General features: G+C 32.2%; 1 protein-coding gene across 5 annotated transcripts in view; it reads left to right on the plus strand.

Annotated features, from left to right (window-relative positions):
• Positions 1-17,786, plus strand: part of LOC141456740 (ATP-binding cassette subfamily G member 4-like) — a 120,198-nt gene that overhangs the window by 76,984 nt on the left and 25,428 nt on the right. For 2 of the 5 annotated variants that reach the window (XM_074132993.1, XM_074132996.1), the window contains exon 1: positions 1,337-1,884. The exons of 2 other annotated variants lie outside the window; for them this stretch is intronic. In XM_074132993.1, the coding sequence (XP_073989094.1) occupies positions 1,844-1,884 (41 nt within the window). In that variant the 5' untranslated portion in view covers positions 1,337-1,843. Of the gene's footprint in view, positions 1-1,336; positions 1,885-17,786 lie in introns of those variants that run through there. One more of the 5 variants, XM_074132995.1, reaches the window with a different exon arrangement.

Raw genomic sequence — 17,786 nt, forward strand, 5'->3', positions numbered from 1 at the left:
ATGATATGGTGATGAATGACAGAAGAGTGAAGGTGCGTGAGATTGCTAGTGCTGTGGGCATCTCGAATGAACGGGTACATAATATTTTGCATCAACATTTGGACATGACAAAGCTATCCGCAAGATGGGTGCCGCGATTGCTCACGCTTGACCAAAAAACGAAATCGTGTGAAGTGTTGCAAGGACGGTTTGCAGCTGTTCCAGAAGAATCCGCAAGACTTTAAGCGTCGTTTCGTCACTGTGGATGAAACATGGATACATCACTACACTCCTGAGACCAAAGAACAATCTAAACAATGGGTTACCAAGGGGGAATCTGCGCCAAAAAAGGCGAAGACCGTTCCTTCGGCCGGAAAGATTATGGCGACTGTCTTTTGGGATTCGCAAGGAATAATCCTCATCGACTATCTGGAAAAGGGTAAAACTATTACAGGTGCAATAATAATTCATCGTTATTGGACCGTTTGAAAACCGAGCTGCAAGAAAAACGCCCACGATTGGCCCACAAAAAAGTCCTTTTCCATCACGACAACGCACCAGCTCACACCTCAGCAGTTGTGGTCGCAAAATTAATGGAAATAGGGTTCCAACTCGTTTCACATCCCCCCTATTCTCCAGACTTGGCTCCCTCGGACTACTATTTGTTCCCCAATATGAAGAAATGGCTGGCGGGAAAAAGATTTTATTGAAACGAGGAGGTGATTGCAGAAACGAATGGCTATTTTTCAGACTTGGACAAATCCTATTATTCGGAAGGGATCAACAAACTAGAGCAGCGTTGGACGAAGTGTATAAGCCTAAAAGGAGACTATGTTGAAAAATAAAAAAGGTTTACCCCAAAAAATTAAGTAGTTTTTATTTTTGCACGGACTTTTCAAACGACTCTCGTACGTATTAATTCAATTTTTTTTGGTTTGTTTGTTTGACTGTGTCTATTCAATGTAAAGGATGAACTCATTCTCTGCAAAATATTAAAATTATATAACTAAAATCGCTAATTTGGTTCAAAAATAGCGGATCAGAAATACAATTTTTCTGGAAAAGATTTCTGTAGTTTTTTTTTTTTTCATTTTAAAATGGTATTTTTAAAGTGGACATTTATATAAAAATGGAGTAAACTACTTTTCAGTATAGATTACAAGTTTTCAGAAAATATTATTACTTAAACTCGTACAGCCTAAAAAAACTGGACTATTATTTTCTAATATATAAAAAAGGTAGCAAATCTTGTTCAGGGCCATGGTTTAATATACAATTTCTTAAAAAGATAAAACGCTATTGGTCAAGCTGGCAGTGGTTGGTTCATTCCACCACGCAGTACAGATGGTGGGGGACTTCATATGGTTGGGCTACCGGTCCCGAACTGATCACTGGTCACAGCATTAAACTTGACCCTCGTTTGCGAATCTACCTTGTGCTCGCTCTGACTTGATTCCAAATTTACTTAGTGAATTCGTAATTAGTTCAATATTCATAATTATTTTAACAAAAATTCAATAATATAATCAATTATTTGCAGTTATTTTGTATTTCTCACGGTATAAAAAGCATTTTTTTTTGAAAAATAAAACATATATCTGCCCCTCCTCCGTATACAAACATAATTTCTGTGTTTTATTTATTTCATTATAGTTTTTTTTATCAAAGGCAAGATGACGTCACCCTTGTATGATAACTGCCTTCCGTTCGATCCACGATCAGTTCACTAGTGTACGTTTGGATCTATCAGAGTGTAGTACACAGTACTTCTCTGAGCCCGTATTTATTTTTAGTTTTTTCATCTAATGAAACTGTGATCACTTTTATTATTGCAAAATAATTTTAATTTATTTACTATCGCAAGATGACAGAGAATATACATTTAGAGGTTTTTCATCACTGGAGGTTAGTGCACAGAATTTGTTTATTTTCTACTTAATTTGATTAACAATTTACAATTTGTGTTTAATTTCTATTTCAAAAAATATTTGTACAAAGATAAAATTATCATTTAATAGCATTGCTTTTCAAATAATATTCAAGATTTTTCTAAAATAACATTTTATTAAATAAATATTAGTTTCTATAATAAGGTCTGCGTTTACAGTTTTTTTTAGTAGCGGTAACTGAAGGCTTTATCGACCCATATCTTATGACAGAAATAGTAGAAACCTTATCTATTATTGGCCATTCTTTTAGTCCCTAAAGGGCATAATGTTTACTCATAGCGTTGTAGTGCTAGTTTATTATAGTTATGTAACCAAATATTTAGCTAACTTTAATGATGGTATGTTTAACCTTTTTATTTTATTTTCAAAAAGTTTATCTCAATTTACTTTGTAAGTTAAACTGAATTTTTAAAGAATTTATTGAACTTTTAATTGACGTAGGATCTTAATAAACATGAGGAATTATTGCGGTTGTGTCTTTGTATCGAGTTTTTAAGGGCTAATTTAGGTACAAAGTTGGTAAAATGCAGGTTTCGATTTAGATATCTCAAATTCACAAAATTTTAAAATATTCTTGGAAGTAGTTTCTATTTCCTAAATACATGAGTACCCTTATAGTTAAATTTATCTATTTTTCTTTTTTGACAAAGTGGATTTTGTGTAAAAGCCGAAACTACAACTTCTTTTTTCTAGTGCCATAAGAAACGGAACTACCTGCAATCTTGACTTGTTCAATCGTAAGCCTAAAAACAACTTACTGAATATCTCTGCATTTTGTATTTATGTCATGTTTGCACTGTTTCTTTAAAAAAAAGCTAGTGAGCGAAAAAAAGGTGAATATTGTTTTATAGAGAACGAAACTCGACAGATTGTCGGAAAGGTCGCTTAGAGCCCGGGTTCATGTTGTATCATTGAGTGCCAATATTTCGATGTATTTATAATGTATACATCGCAATCAGATCTGTAAAAGAGTTTTAGTGATAGAGTAATATATTTGGGAATATATATATATATTAAAACTATTTTCTTATTTAATTCATTACAATGTTAATTTAGTTATTACTCTCGCTTGCTCTATTATTAAGGGAAGTACTGTGATCGTGCCGATTTTTGGTTTTGCGGTTTTCCTCTGAAATATCTATTTTGTGGCCTTCAAAGTCAGGAAAAGTTTTTACGAAATAGATTTGGCTAAGCTTTCCAATAAAAAAGTCATTTACGTGAGATAGGTGTTAAATATATGTATAAGTAATTGAAATTCCAAATTTTGAAGCAAATCGATTGTGCGGAGTAAATTTAATCGATTTTTTTAAGCAACAAATTAGTTTCAAAAAAACTTATTGTGTAAATTGTGAAACCCTGTAGTTAAACTAGTGCTTCATGGTTTTTACAAGTTTTTCGCAGCCGTCAAAGTGTAGAATCCTTTGTTCGACTCTCCGCAGCCATTTAGGCAATCTATCCAAATTTTATTTTTTTGTGTACAATTATTGGAGTGTCAAATTTTTGGCTTAAAGCCTTTTTTTAAAAATGTATTTTAGTAATTTACTTACTGTAAATATGATGGTGAATATGTAAGTGGTGCTTGAAAAACAAGAGGAGAGAGAGAAATTGTAACGCTCTTTATAGGAACCCGATTATTATGATGATTTTTAGACCTCAGGAAGTCTCGAAGCCGCTGACGATTCAGTTTGCTTGGGTGGCTAAAAATATTTTTTTAAATTGAGCCTAATTACTCTCCTCGCCGTAAAAAAGTAAAAGTAAAGTAATCGCCTATTTTTTCAGGCGGGGCTTAACGTCCAACTACCATTTACTAGGTGTCGTGGACGGAGGCGACTAGCAAACGTACTTTACTATTTCTCGTTTAACTATTAAATAAAATCCAAGGCCAAGACCGGGAATCGAACCCAGTACCACAATGCATATTAGCTTTACTGGTCTCGCCTCTAACCGCTCGGCTACTGTGGCGCCTAATATTAGTAATAATAGTTGATTTTTGGTGAATATCGAGGTGCGGTCATCAATAAATACAACTTATGCAACGTTTCGGTAATTTTTTACTACCTTCTTCAGGGTATTATAAAAACGTTTGTGAAGTTTAATGTAGAGCTACGAGTATACAGGGTGTCCCAAGCTATATGGATAACGACTTTTTCTCGGAAACTAAGATAGCTAGAAAAAAACTAAAAAATACGTGTTCCCTTAGTTTTTTGTTAGACATCCAAATTTACTTTGTATTTTTTTTTTCGGTGCTTCCAGAAGCGAGATATAGGCACCAACTTCATTTTTTCAAATGGGAAGGTGCGTTTTTTATTTCAGAAATAGATTCCTCTATTTTTTTAAAGAAAAATTTACTTGAACGGTTTTTTTCTGTGAGCGATATTTTAGAAGTTATGAATGAAAACATGATTCTTATAAGTTTCAAAATGATATTATAACGGTTTTTTGATTGAATAAGAAGAAAAGTACTATTTTATTTACTCCTCATTAATATTACAGATCATGCTCGAACTGGCCTACACCATTAGAGATGTATAGACACGCTGTTTCTTGCTAATTGTCCCTTGCTGCCAAAGAAATAGATTCGGCTTTAACCGAGTTACAGGCATCTATTATTCTTTGCTTTAGTTCATCTACAGATGCCATCCCGGCTTGATTCTGATACACCTAGATTTAGAAATGCTTTTAGGTAAGCAGAAATAAGGAAAGAAAGAGAAAAGTTTTGAATAATCACCTTGTTTTTCAGGTATCCCCAAAGGAAAAGTCCATAGGTGTCAAATCCGGTTAACGAGGTGGACACTGAATCGCCCCCCGTGTCGATATAACACGCCCATCAAATTGCCTATCGAGATATCTCTTTACGTGCCTGATGGTGTTATATCCATCACGGAGGCTATTCAGTGGCCATCTCGTTCACCGGATTTGACATCTATGGACTTTTCCTTTGGGGATACCTGAAAAACAAGGTGATTATTCATAACTTTTCTCTTTCTTTCCTTATTTCTGCTTACCTAAAAGCATTTCTAAATCTAGGTGTATCAGAATCAAGCCGGAATTGCATGAACTAAAGCAGAGAATAATAGATGCCTGTAACTCAGTTAAAGCCGAATCTATTTCTTTGGCAGTAAGGGCAATTGGCAGGAAAGAGCATGTCTATGCATCTCTAATGGTGAAGGCCAGTTCGAGCATGATCTGTAATATTAATGAGGAGTAAAATTTATAATAAAATAGTACTTTTCTTCTTATTCAATCAAAAAACCGTAATAATATTATCATTTTGACATTTCTTATAAGAATCATGTTTTCATTCATAACTTCTAAAATATCGCTCACAGAAAAAAACCGTTCAAGTAAATTTTTCTTTAAAAAAATAGAGGAATCTATTTCTGAAATAAAAACCGCACCTTCCCATTTGAAAAAATGAAGTTGGTGCCTATATCTCGCTTCTGGAAGCACCGAAAAAAAAATACAAAGTAAATTTGGATTCCTAACAAAAAACTAAGGGAACACGTATTTTTTAGTTTTTTTCTAGCTATCATAGTTTCCGAGAAAAAGTCGTTATCCATATAGCTTGGGACACCCTGTATATAACATCATAACTGTTGTCATCATCATCTATCAACAACGGTCGAAAAAAAAGCCATAACCATCTTAGTAATAATAGTTTTAGAGAGGGCCTGACCTGTGTTGGGCAAACTCCTCTCTAAAGATACAGATAAAGATACACAGCAAAGAGATCTATAAAAATGCCAATCTACATCATTTTTTAAACCAAATAACAATTTAATCAAGTGAATAAATTTGATTGTCTTACACTGAGAGTAACGATTTATTTTTCTAATGTAAAATTTGTGACAAATTTTGAGAATGACAAATTTGAGAATGACTTTTCAGTATTTGTTCTAATTAGAAAAAGAATAAATTTTACTAACTTAAGGATGGCCGGTAGGAAAGTTTATACTGAAGAGGATCCAAATAGTTGTTTGAAATAATTCAGGAGCTGCTGAAAATATTAAAAAAATTACTATTGGCGGTTTAGGTCTATAAAAAAGTAATTTTTAAACACAGGCCTCATTTTACTGTTTAAAACTAGAGAGAGTAACTGAATAAAATGTTATACTAGTTATCTTTTAATTTGCGCTGTTATCTACATTCAGAATACATTGACCAGTTAATTATGCGTCTAGAAGAGGGGGAACATAAATCCCTTTCCGACTATATAACCTATCTAATATAACCTAATTCAAGTGGGCGTAATTTTTTTTTTTTTTAGGCGCGTCACAATTTGAGGTCATCGGCCGCAGAACTAATTGTACTAAACCTTATTCTGTACTCGATATGCACTTAATTTTGCAACAGGGTGGTACCCAATAAAACTAAATCTTCTGACACAAAGCATTTAATCGCTAGGATGCAGCTGGTAAACCTGTTTTCATTTCTGCTTCAAGGTTGATGACTTTTAATGAGATTAGTATCTTTTTATTTTAATGAAGTCGTCATGGCCAGTCATCAAAAAAGACTATTAGTGCTGTAGCAAAATGATATGGGGATTGGGTTGCATAGATGACACGTACAGGGGTGTATCCAGATTATTTTGGAGGAGGGCTAGACAGAAGAAGTAGGAAATCAGGGCTAATCATTGATATGATATTTCGGTTAGCCTAACAATTTTCGCCGCAGTTTTCAGACAGTATTAGTTGCTATAAATTTTGGCTGAGATTATAAGATAACGTTAATCAATTCTAAAGTCATAATTTTATAGTCAAAAAACAGAACTGGAGGTGTGCTCCAACCAAAAGGTACCACGGCAGTTTCAACGTTTCTCAAGTTCCAAAACAAAGGAATCAAATTGAAACTTACTCGCAATTTTGAGAATACAGACAACAGTTGGGTACTTGTTCTTTTACAAGTTAGACAGTTATTATCATTGTCTAAGAGCTAAAATTTCATGAATATACCGTAGAGTGTGAACTGTAATTACTTTGTTGATAGCAAATTATTAGAAAAATATTTAGTTGTTCATGTATTTTTGTGAAGTTTTCAATCTATTTCCACGTATATTGTTTAAGCTGGTTGGCAGTGTCTGTTTTAAATTCTGCCCTGCTTGGGAGGGATGCTCTAGTTCGCTAGTTTTTCCAATCCCTGAAGAAAGAAAAAATAAAATGTTCTCTTCAACGCAGGAGACGCTGCTCGGTTCGCAGTTCCTTGTAAAAGCTGAGGGTCACGTTGTGGGTTATTTACAAGTTATAGTTATAACTTGTCTCGTTTGACTTGATTTGGCAGCACAGAATGCAGCATTGAATTTTCTCAATATTGTGGAACTGCCAATCTTGAAGAAAATGATCTGACTCCAAATTAGGCTACGAACAGTGTGAGTTAACAGTCCCCCTTCACCAGCAACCTAATGAAATTCGTAATTAGAAAAACGTTTGTCGATTAAGGTACATCGCACACTTCCAAAAGTGCATTTCTGTGATGGAAAAACGAACAAATTGTCGCTAAATGGGGTCTAGTAGAAAATAAATGCATTTTAATTAATGAAATATAAAAAGAACATTTCATCAATCCTAAAAGGTTAATGTAATATCATTCGCTGCTAATTTATTTATTCATGTAATAAATAAAAAAGTCTACATTGTAAATAAATAATTATCACAAAACTTGAAAAGCAATTCTTTTTATTCAATTGGATTAGGCAGAATTATATGTTTTGTAAAATTCAGTAGAACAACTTAAATCTGAGGATTTAAAATGTAAAAAAAGAACAGCGACTACCCGTTAACTAGTAATCTATTCAGAAATTTCGGTAAAGTTGTAATCTTTCTTAAACCAATGGTTTGAAATTTTGCTTTATTTACACTACCTGTCTTGAAGAGTTCTCCAAAATTGCAGTCCAGGTGATATAATGGTATTGTTCAAGAGATGTTTTACTCGTAAACATGTTAAATATTTAGCGAGATCGATATTATTGATCACAAGTCTTTCTCTCTCATAATAGTTAGGTTACTTTTGATTTATTTAATTTCGATTCTGTCATTAATATTTTCTGCAAATTATTTATGATACGTTATTATCATATCCTATATCGATTGTATTTCTTGCGATCTCGATATTTCTTTCAGTTTTCGGTATTGTATCTTTTAATATAGTATTAATCTACAAAATTTTATACATAATTTTGTTTTATTGAGATCCCCTGCTTCTTGTTGTTTTCAGTTCTTAAATATATCTAATAACTCACCATCTGTTCCATTATAAATGGTGTTGAAGGCAGAGAACTGCTAATAAAGCCAAACATTTCATGAATAAGGAGTTACTTCATTATGAAGAATAAGCTGAGAAAGTATAGAACACTTCTGGGATATATTTCGTAACTTACTCCAATCTAACCAAAGCGGTTTTCTGGGACTTGTATTTTTAAGGGTGCGTTTACATCAAGCGAGCGAACAATTGTTCTGATCTCCCTCATAAGTAGAAGCCCCAAATTCTTCCCCCAGTTATTCAAAGAAAAATGGATAATTATTTTAAATTATTTAAATTGGTATGAAAAAAGAAATTGCAAAAAAGTATTACAAAATCAGATAAATTAATTGAAAAAGTGATTTTCCTTTAATCTAGTGAATCGTTAAACACTAAATAGTTTTACAAAATTTTGTTGAGTTGCAAATTAGTCTCTTAACAATAAAAAGTAATTGTAGAATTAGAATTAATGTTAAATAAGTTTAAGATACGATAATAACTGAATTCAAGGCAAGTTTAGTTTGAGGAAAAATTTTGCTAAATAATGAAGATTAAATAAGACAAATTTGTTTTTAGTTCTTTATATATTTTTTTATTTTTTGTATATTAATTTTATATAAGTAAATTATTACCTAAATAATGACCACTTTAAGCAACGAGTGACAGAAGTTTTTATAAGCTTAGTCATCTTTCAGAGCTGATTTGTTCATATCCAGGATTCCCGTGACCTTGTTTTTATTTTGTATTCTTATTTTGTAAATTAATCTTTACTACTTTACAAATCGTTAAAAAACAAAAACTATAATATAGGACTACGATGCTGGAATATCCTCGTTGAGCGGACAGAGTAAATAAAGCAATATTTAATACTTTAGAGAAAAATTTGTGCCTTCTGACGGTTATGGATTGGCTTCTCTTTAAAAGTAAAAAGATTAATTTTATTTTATTTTTCTTCAGGCTGAAATTGTTTTTAATGAATTTAACGAATTATTTATTTCTACATATTGTTCTCATCCTCTTATTTTAGTGGAATAAAACTTTTCAATTATAATTTTAATTATTTCCAATTTATTTCAATTATAATCTCTAAACTTTGTTCATTCCCTGATACTTGAAAGGTAAGCTTTAAAACGAAAACGTGCACTAAGTTCAAAGGATGAAACTACTGTACTTTTTCTCGAAAAGGTTTGCAACCACTTTTTTAAACTTAATTTTTCTTGAAAAATGTTTATCGAGAATGAAATTTTGTTTTCTGTTATACTGTTTACACATATTGCAATGTCTAGTTTAAGTTTGAAAACTTCTATCTAAGTAAAAGAAATACAAGAAATGTAGAAAAGATTGACAAAAATATATCACGAAAATATGAATTACCGTGAGTTTTATTTTTTTAGTAAACACAAATCGTACACACACACTCGGATCCTAAAATGAGTATTATTTTATTTTTGTTTCATTCTAAAACATGAAATATAATATTTCCTTTGAAAAGTCTGAAATCGGCTGCTACAATCCCAATGAGTCAGCTCATTCAAATTTTATTCTCAAAAGTGATGGATCAACCTCTGAGCCGAAACCGATTCAAACTAAAAAAAACTTGCACGCTATTAAGGACGAATAAAAAGAAAAAGATATTAACCAAAACTGTGGATCCAACAGCATTTAAAAAAAATGAAAAGTAGCTCCTAATTGCATTCATAACTACATCATACCTTCTCCATATTCTAAGAAAAGTAAATAAAATAAAAAATAATATACGAGCAAAAAAAGCGATATTAATCATGAACTATTGATTAGTATCGATAATCTTGTTTCCCCTTTGTGTTAATGAATCAGGCACCAAAAGTGATTAACAATACAGTCAAACCAGTTTTTTGTGCGTTTTTCTTACTGCGGTCTCTATCGCACAAAACCAGGTTGGACTATACTCTACTAATGATTATTTATTCATTAATCTCGGTTATTTAGTAAGTTATATAACATGTTATATTTATACATTTGGATAATATAATTATTATCAATAATTATTAGAAAGTAGTTAATGATATCTGTTTTCTTTGGAAAATTATTTACTTATCGTATGATACAGAAATAAATATTAATTTTCGATTATTATATTTTTGTATATATTTATATAATATACATATACAGGCGAACCTCTCAACAACGGACACTGGCGGGGAAGCAAAGTGGCCGCTGTTTGGAGGTGGCCGTTAGAAGGAGGTAGGCAAGTTTCATAATGAAAAAAATATGGGTTTTTTTCCAAACATATAGATTAAAAATTGTTTATTATTAATAGATTTAAAAACGTGCATAATTGCATAATTATTTATCTATATGATATGCATCCAATTTTTCTTAATTATCCAAAAAATTTATCAAAAAACTACATATTATTGACTTAATTAATAATTTCTATAACAATTTTTATAATAATCATCACATTTATTCATAACAATAATAATTTATGGTAAAATTACCATCATACTATCATCTATTATTAGAAAAATAGAACAAACCTTTCGGCAAGTTGATGATGGCTCTATTTGTTTTTTGCAAAATCTTCCAACACATTTATTTTTTCTTCTAGAGTTAACCACTTTCGTTTGAGAGACATATCGGTAAAAATAATATTGTTCGTCCAAAGTAATATTGAAAAATGATTAAAATGGTACAGGATGTATGGAGCTTATAGAGGAAACTTTAGAAAAAAAACAGAAAATAAGAAAAACTTGCGAGAGGATAATTATTTTGATCACCGCGTCAAACGAACTTTTAATAATAAGGTGGTCGTTGATGGGAGGTGAAACATATTATCCGTTCCCCAAAATCAATGCCCGCGGTCGCTATGTAGAGTGTCCGTTAGACGGAGGTTCTTTTATATAGAAAGTGTACAGGGGTAAAACGGGGAAATCCAAAAACTGTCCGTAAATGGAGGCGGCCGCTAAGAGTGCCCCTTTATGGGAGGCTCGACTGTATAGTGTTAAATTTTGAACAAAAACACGTTGTGTTATCTTCAGGTTCTTTGCACTCTCCAATCTCCAGCATCTCAATTTATTTCTCAATCCTCAATGGCTTTCGAAACGACTTCAGGCAATAACCAATTCTCTTCTTTTCTAAGCCATCCCTCCATATGTCTTCTACTAATTGCTCATCCATTCTCAGACTATTAATGTTCCGAATCTCCAACATCCTCAACATACTTCAAGAGAAATGCCTAAGTATGCTACACTTATTTAACATCACGTTCTATTTCATTTAACTCTAGCATTAAAAAAGAAAAATCCCTTGATTATTCCACTCAGAAGATTAAAACGCGATGATCTCGAGATTTCATCACTTAAAAGTAACTTAGTTCAAAATTAATAAATAGATGCCGCCATAGGACAGTACCTTCTCAAACTTTCTATCTAGTACTGTTCATGTATTTAATCAAGTGAATTTACAGAAAATTAACATTTTTTCTAAACTATTGCGATTTAGCTTAGAATCCGTATGCCTTAGTTTGTCTTATAATTGTTATATTGTAGACAATAAAAATTACGTAGACACCTAAAAAAGAGGACAAATGAGAGTAATGATCTCCAAATAATGTAAACATTTAAATACAATAACAAAGATTACCAAAAACAATAATAGTATTTTAGTTGTTTGGAAAATCAATATTACAACCCAGAATGTGTCGGGCAGAAACCAATCTTTATTGTAATAAAACATTGATTTGATTAACTGGGCAGGAGAAGGCTGAATTCAAAAAATGCCCCTAGCATTTTTTTTTAAAATTTCTACGGCAAGTAATAACTAAGAGTGGTACATCTACTTATCTACTAAGGATGTAGCAGTCTGATTACAAAAAGAGAGGATATGAGCTTGGAAAGTACGCATAGTCTAGGGCGTTCTTTATCTTTAGATTCGCCTGTACTGACGGCAAATAGTGTTGGGCTGTTTCATACATTCATAATGAGCGAGTGGCTGTCTTGATCTTCACAAGTATTCTGAAGTATTACGCAAGTTGGATTTATTTCGATATTCAGCTCAAGTTCAAGGCAACAAGCTGTACTCGAAGCAATTTTGTGATGTTCACTGACGGTCTAGCTAATACATCTCAATCTATCTAATCTAACCAGAAACTAGAAGGCGCACATTATTTTGTGGATAGTGGAGAGGATAATTTAACAAACAATAATCGCAGAAGTTGCAGCCTTTTCTTTCTGGAGAATGTAGACAATGAACAAGTATCCGAAATACTCAAGTTATATTATGTAATAAGTCTGATCAATTGCTTGACTTTGTCGAAATTGAAAGAGAAAGATTTTCTTGGGTGATGATAGAGCTATCTTAAAACGCAAAGAAAACCAAATACATGGTGTTGAGGTATAGTAATCCAAATTGTGTGGCTCTTCAGACTGTCTGAAATATATCGTATATTGTAATTTAATTGAAACAAATGAAAAGTTCATTTATTAAAGTAAAGATATTTTTTCAAAAATAATTTTAAAATGTGTTAGGTTAGAAATTGAATAGTATTATAATAAAAGAAAGCTCGCAATTTTACAGGGTGTTCATTTTAAGACGGCTCGAATGCATTTCATGCTTAAACGGTTAATCTGAACAAAAAATGGTAGAGGAAAAATTTGTTGCCCGTCACCTCTAGTTTCAGAATATGGGACTTGATTTTAGATTCCTGCCCGCATACGCGGCTGACGAGCGACCAAAAGTGATAAAGAGAGCAGTTGATAATTTCCAGGCTAACCTGGCTTGCGAGCCAGAGGAGGCTCCTTTGAAGGCACAGTACATGCTTCACAAGTTCAGTAAAGTGCATTATTTGATAAATTAAGGTATAAGTTTGAACCTTTAAAACTAAGATATTGATAATTTAAATATGTGACAGGAGATTTCCAATTTTTTTGATAATTAAACACAACTTTCCCAAAATTACCAAATAATTATTAAACCTTCTTGTTTGTAACAGATGTAAAATTAATTTTTAGCCATTTTATGAATGCTTGAGTACATCTAAAGCTCTTAACATTTGATTTTTCTTAGAAAAATCACCAGGAAAACGTCATATTTCCCGATATTAAGAAAAATACTAGCTTTACTGCCTTGGCAATATTTTCATTAGAAAGGGGATGAAAAAATACATAAAAATGACCTATCGCGTGCTCTTCTTTCTCTTTGATAACAAGTTAAAAAATTGAAATGCGATTAATAAATACCAGATTTTGAAATGGCCTAGCACCTTTAATTTTTAAGATATCGAATTGCGGTTTCCGGATTCTTTCATAACTTTTTATAATCCTTAAAACTGTGTATATGAAAATGGGGGTCAACTGCGAATCCTCACTTTTGGTCGCGCGACAGCCGCGTATGCGGGCAGGAATCTAAAATCAAGTCACATATTCTGAAACTAGAGATGACTGGCAACAAATTTTTCCTCTACCATTTTTTGCTCAGATTAACCGTTTAAGCATGAAATTCATTTGAACCGTCTTAAAATATGCACCCTGTATAAAACTGCCTTCTTTTCGTTCAAACTCAGGTTTAGCTATTATTTATGTGTTTATTTACTTTGCAATATGTGAAAATAAATATATAAAACATGTAAATGTTATTGAATATCATAAAATAATCATTAGTGTATGCAAATAACCTACAGAGTTTTTTACACAATCATTCCTACGGCTCTTCGTTAAGATTTTTTTAAATTATTTAAGGAAAAATGACTCTCTACTTGAAATAGGTTGCCGACCCCTGGTCTATACCAATCAATTAATGAGAAGTTTGAGACGTTATTTAATCAGTATAGATATTTCTCACCAACTTGAATGCTTTTAGCCATATCCGTGGATTCGAACCCGGTAACTCCGCTTCTGAATCCAGTATACGCTGTCCACTGACCTACTGCCTACCCTTCTTCGTATTAGTTAATATCATTTCTAATTTCACAGACAATCTCACTGTCATCAAAGTCACGTTCGCCAGCGTAAATAAATCGTACATAGATAAATAATTAAATAAAAAATGATGGTTGATTAAACTTCACAATATAACAGAATAACGTAACATTTTTTTACCACTTTATCTATCTCTAGAAATGATTATACTTCTACTCTAAACTAAATAATCATTTTCTAATTTGTTTGCGGGTAGAAACAAGGTTCGGTCTGTTATCGTGGTTAATTTTATTACCTCGATTTAACAGAAGATAAATTTAATTCACTCTAGTTGTAAATTATACATTTCATATGGAAATACTGTTTTTTATTAACCTCTACGTACATAAATATTAAAGTTCTGGAACAAAATAATATAAATTGTATTGCTCAACACACTTATTATAAGATTATTAAAATACTAAAATAATGATTTTATGTATGAAAGATTAGATTATGTTACTTAAGAAAAATCTTTCCATGAATTTAACGTAATCAGGAAATGAAAATCTTAAACAATAATTATTGTTCTTGTAATATTATTATTCAAATAACAAAATCTCAAGGCCGTTGAAAGTATATGGTATACTTCCAGCTTAGATTGGATGATTATGTTATCAAATTATTTTATTCATCATTTATTAAATTTTACTGAGAAAGAGATGATTCAATATCCTTGTTTTCACTCAATTTTGTGATTTAAATACAAAAATTAATGAACCATCTTGTCACGAGAAGTGAGATCAGTTAGCAGAACTTTATTTTCTAGATATACGTACCATAGTCTAATTTCGTGTAAGAGTTAGACACAAAATTAGACGCATTTTTTGAAAAGCATTTTATTAACAGACTTTTTGTTTTGTTTTGAGTAAATTTTCAACGTGGGTTGGGTTTATTTATGTGTTATTCGTGCATGTATTAAAGAAACACCTCAAAAAAATAGTGAAAATAAAATTGCAGATAACTCGCCTGCTAACTTATTAAAGTTATTCTACAATACATTTTTTGTCAGAATCTACAAACTTCTTTTGTTTTACTTAGTAGAAAATGTACTTTATCTGTAATTTATTGATTCTGTATCAAGTAACTGGCGTTACTGAATCTGAGATCATTCTCTAAATCATTTGGTTCTCGATTGAGTCAATCCATTGTTGAGAAATCGCGAGTCTCAGTATATTATGAGGGGTTATCAAGAAATGTGAAATACGTCCAGTAAAAGAGTTCAGTTTATCACGAGGTTTTTTTTTTCTTTTTGAAAGATAAATTTCTTGAATTGTTAATAGTGAAATTTTAAAAGAAAAGTGCACTCTGCAAATCAGTGGTACTATTGCTATATTTTTGTTTTTTCTCTCCCAGTTTTTGGAAGCTTTTAATGAACACTTCAAACGATTTTGTGAACTTTGCAACCTAACAGTAAATAAGGTTATCTTTACAAGTAACATTTAACTAGGAAAGAGGAAAAACAATCTAGCACGTTAAATTTTAAGTATTCATGAAATTTCAAATTTAGTGATCGGTTTTTACACTAGACTGAAGAGACAAATAACTAACCAACGCTACAAACTTCTCGCAGCTTGAAGTGGAGTTTCCTGTATCGTGTTTTGGCGACTTGGATGGTAAAATGAATGTTAAGATCTGTATGTGAAGTCTGGTTAGAGACATAAAACGGAGCGTTAACTTTGGATCGAAGTAGAGATTGAATTCTTTGGAGATTGGTGCGTTTGGTTGATCCCCACAGTTCTAGTCCATCCGCTCAGTCTTTTTGTTGCCTAGAAACAGTTTAGATCTATCGTCTTTTAAGTTATCGATAGCGTCTGTTTAGTTCTGTTCTTTTAAGTCTTGTGTGGGGATTCCTAGAAAGTCTTCTTGTCTGAAAAAAGTCTGATGAACACACCGATTCTTGTCCATTCACAGAAATCAAACGGCGATGGACATATGGTTACCAGGATGAGTTTACTGGACTCGTAACACCATAATGCTGTTGGTCTCGGTTTAAGATAATTTTTCCTGAAACAGGAATTGTAGTTACTAACGTGATAGTAAAATGGTATCGTACATTACGTACATTTAGACCGACTTCTGTTAAGGTGATTTTTACTGTAGATCAGCTGCAGTTATCGTCTTTGAATTTTTATTTAAAGAATTCTTAGAAACGAGTGCAAACTGCTACGGGTTGTGCAAAGGACACTACTAACTGACGGCATATTGCATCGGCTGCACATCAGAGTAGGGGAACATCTAACAAACAAAGGTCACTCACTGGAATGTTACATATCAAGTTCAATATTTTCCAACAGAACTTACCTTACTTAACCTTACTGTGTAACCTTTTATGGAAGGCATTATGTAGTAGCTTTCCGTATTTACTAAGTAGGCGATCTTACATAAAAAAAAGTATAAAAGCTGTTCGTGAAAAAATATGGAAAAATCAGTGCATTGATGCGCAATCGCAGGCTAAACCACTTGCATATTGTTAGTGAATATGCATTCAGCCATAATTCAGAATATAAGAAGATCGCTTGACCGGAAGTCAAAATTGTAACCAGGGAAAGTTTATGATCTAGTGTGCAGTGCGAGTGAAATGTAATTTGAAAGTGCTAGTAAATGTGCATGGCGTATTGTTCTGCAGTTTCGCTAGCGCTATTACCCCCAAAGTTATTGCAGGCTAACAACCACCAACAGTGATATGGTGTTAAGAGTCTGGTTACCGATCCTGGTAACCATGTCCAACGTCGCTTGATTTCTGTGGATGAACGGTGTGTTCAACAGGATACAGATGCTTGCTCAGGTTTTCAGTTATTTTACAATATTCCGGATCATCAATTATTTTTTTTTTTAACCATATTTGCTTGTTGCAGTGGTAAATTCCAATAAAAAATTAAAAAAAAAAAAAAAATACTTGCTGCTTTTCTGGAGCAAAAGAATGAATTCTGAGAAACAAAGCATTGGATTAAAAATGATGGGTTCTCCGGTATTGCTAAAGAATATTTCTTGGATCTACGACTGGATGACGGCTGGAATTCCCTGTAGACGAAATTACCTTATATTTGTAACTTTTTAAATTGATCCTTTCAATGAAGTGGGCTTTAATAACAACACTCTCTTTTCCAAGTTTAAATAAAAAACATTGTGACGTGCCCACAAATACAAAAATTATTCCACTGATTAGACTACAGTTTTAAAAGTATTACTTCCAACTGCGGTTGGTAACTGGTAATATTTAGATTTCCCTTGCAGTTGCAGTTGTTTTATTAAGTTATAATGCATTTAATTGGGCAGTGATAGCTATTCATACAGTGATTACCAATAATGTATTGAAGAATTAAAGAAGCAGAATTGATTAAAGATGCAATTAAAAAACTAAAGATAAAAATGTATGCATTAAATCCTTGATCATAACAATTATGTGGCTACAGTAATCTTCTTTACTCGTGTAAATAACAAAAGTTATTTAGTTAATTGAAATCTCGCAAGTTATTCATTAGTAAAAGTAAATTTAGCACTGTAATTGTGGTTAGTTATGTAACTAACTTGAAAATTATCAATTACTATTGTGTTTTAAGAATAAAGTAGCAATGAGAATCAATCAGACCTCTGATTGCTAATTGTTTTAAATCAACTTAATTAGCGACAAATCAATTTCACCTCACTTAAAGTCATTGTTGATTTGTATTTCTTTTGGTAATTA

Source organism: Rhodnius prolixus, unplaced genomic scaffold (assembly GCF_049639745.1).
Source record: "Rhodnius prolixus isolate KJV_2025 unplaced genomic scaffold, Rpr scaffold_10, whole genome shotgun sequence".
Classification (NCBI taxonomy): domain Eukaryota; kingdom Metazoa; phylum Arthropoda; class Insecta; order Hemiptera; family Reduviidae; genus Rhodnius; species Rhodnius prolixus.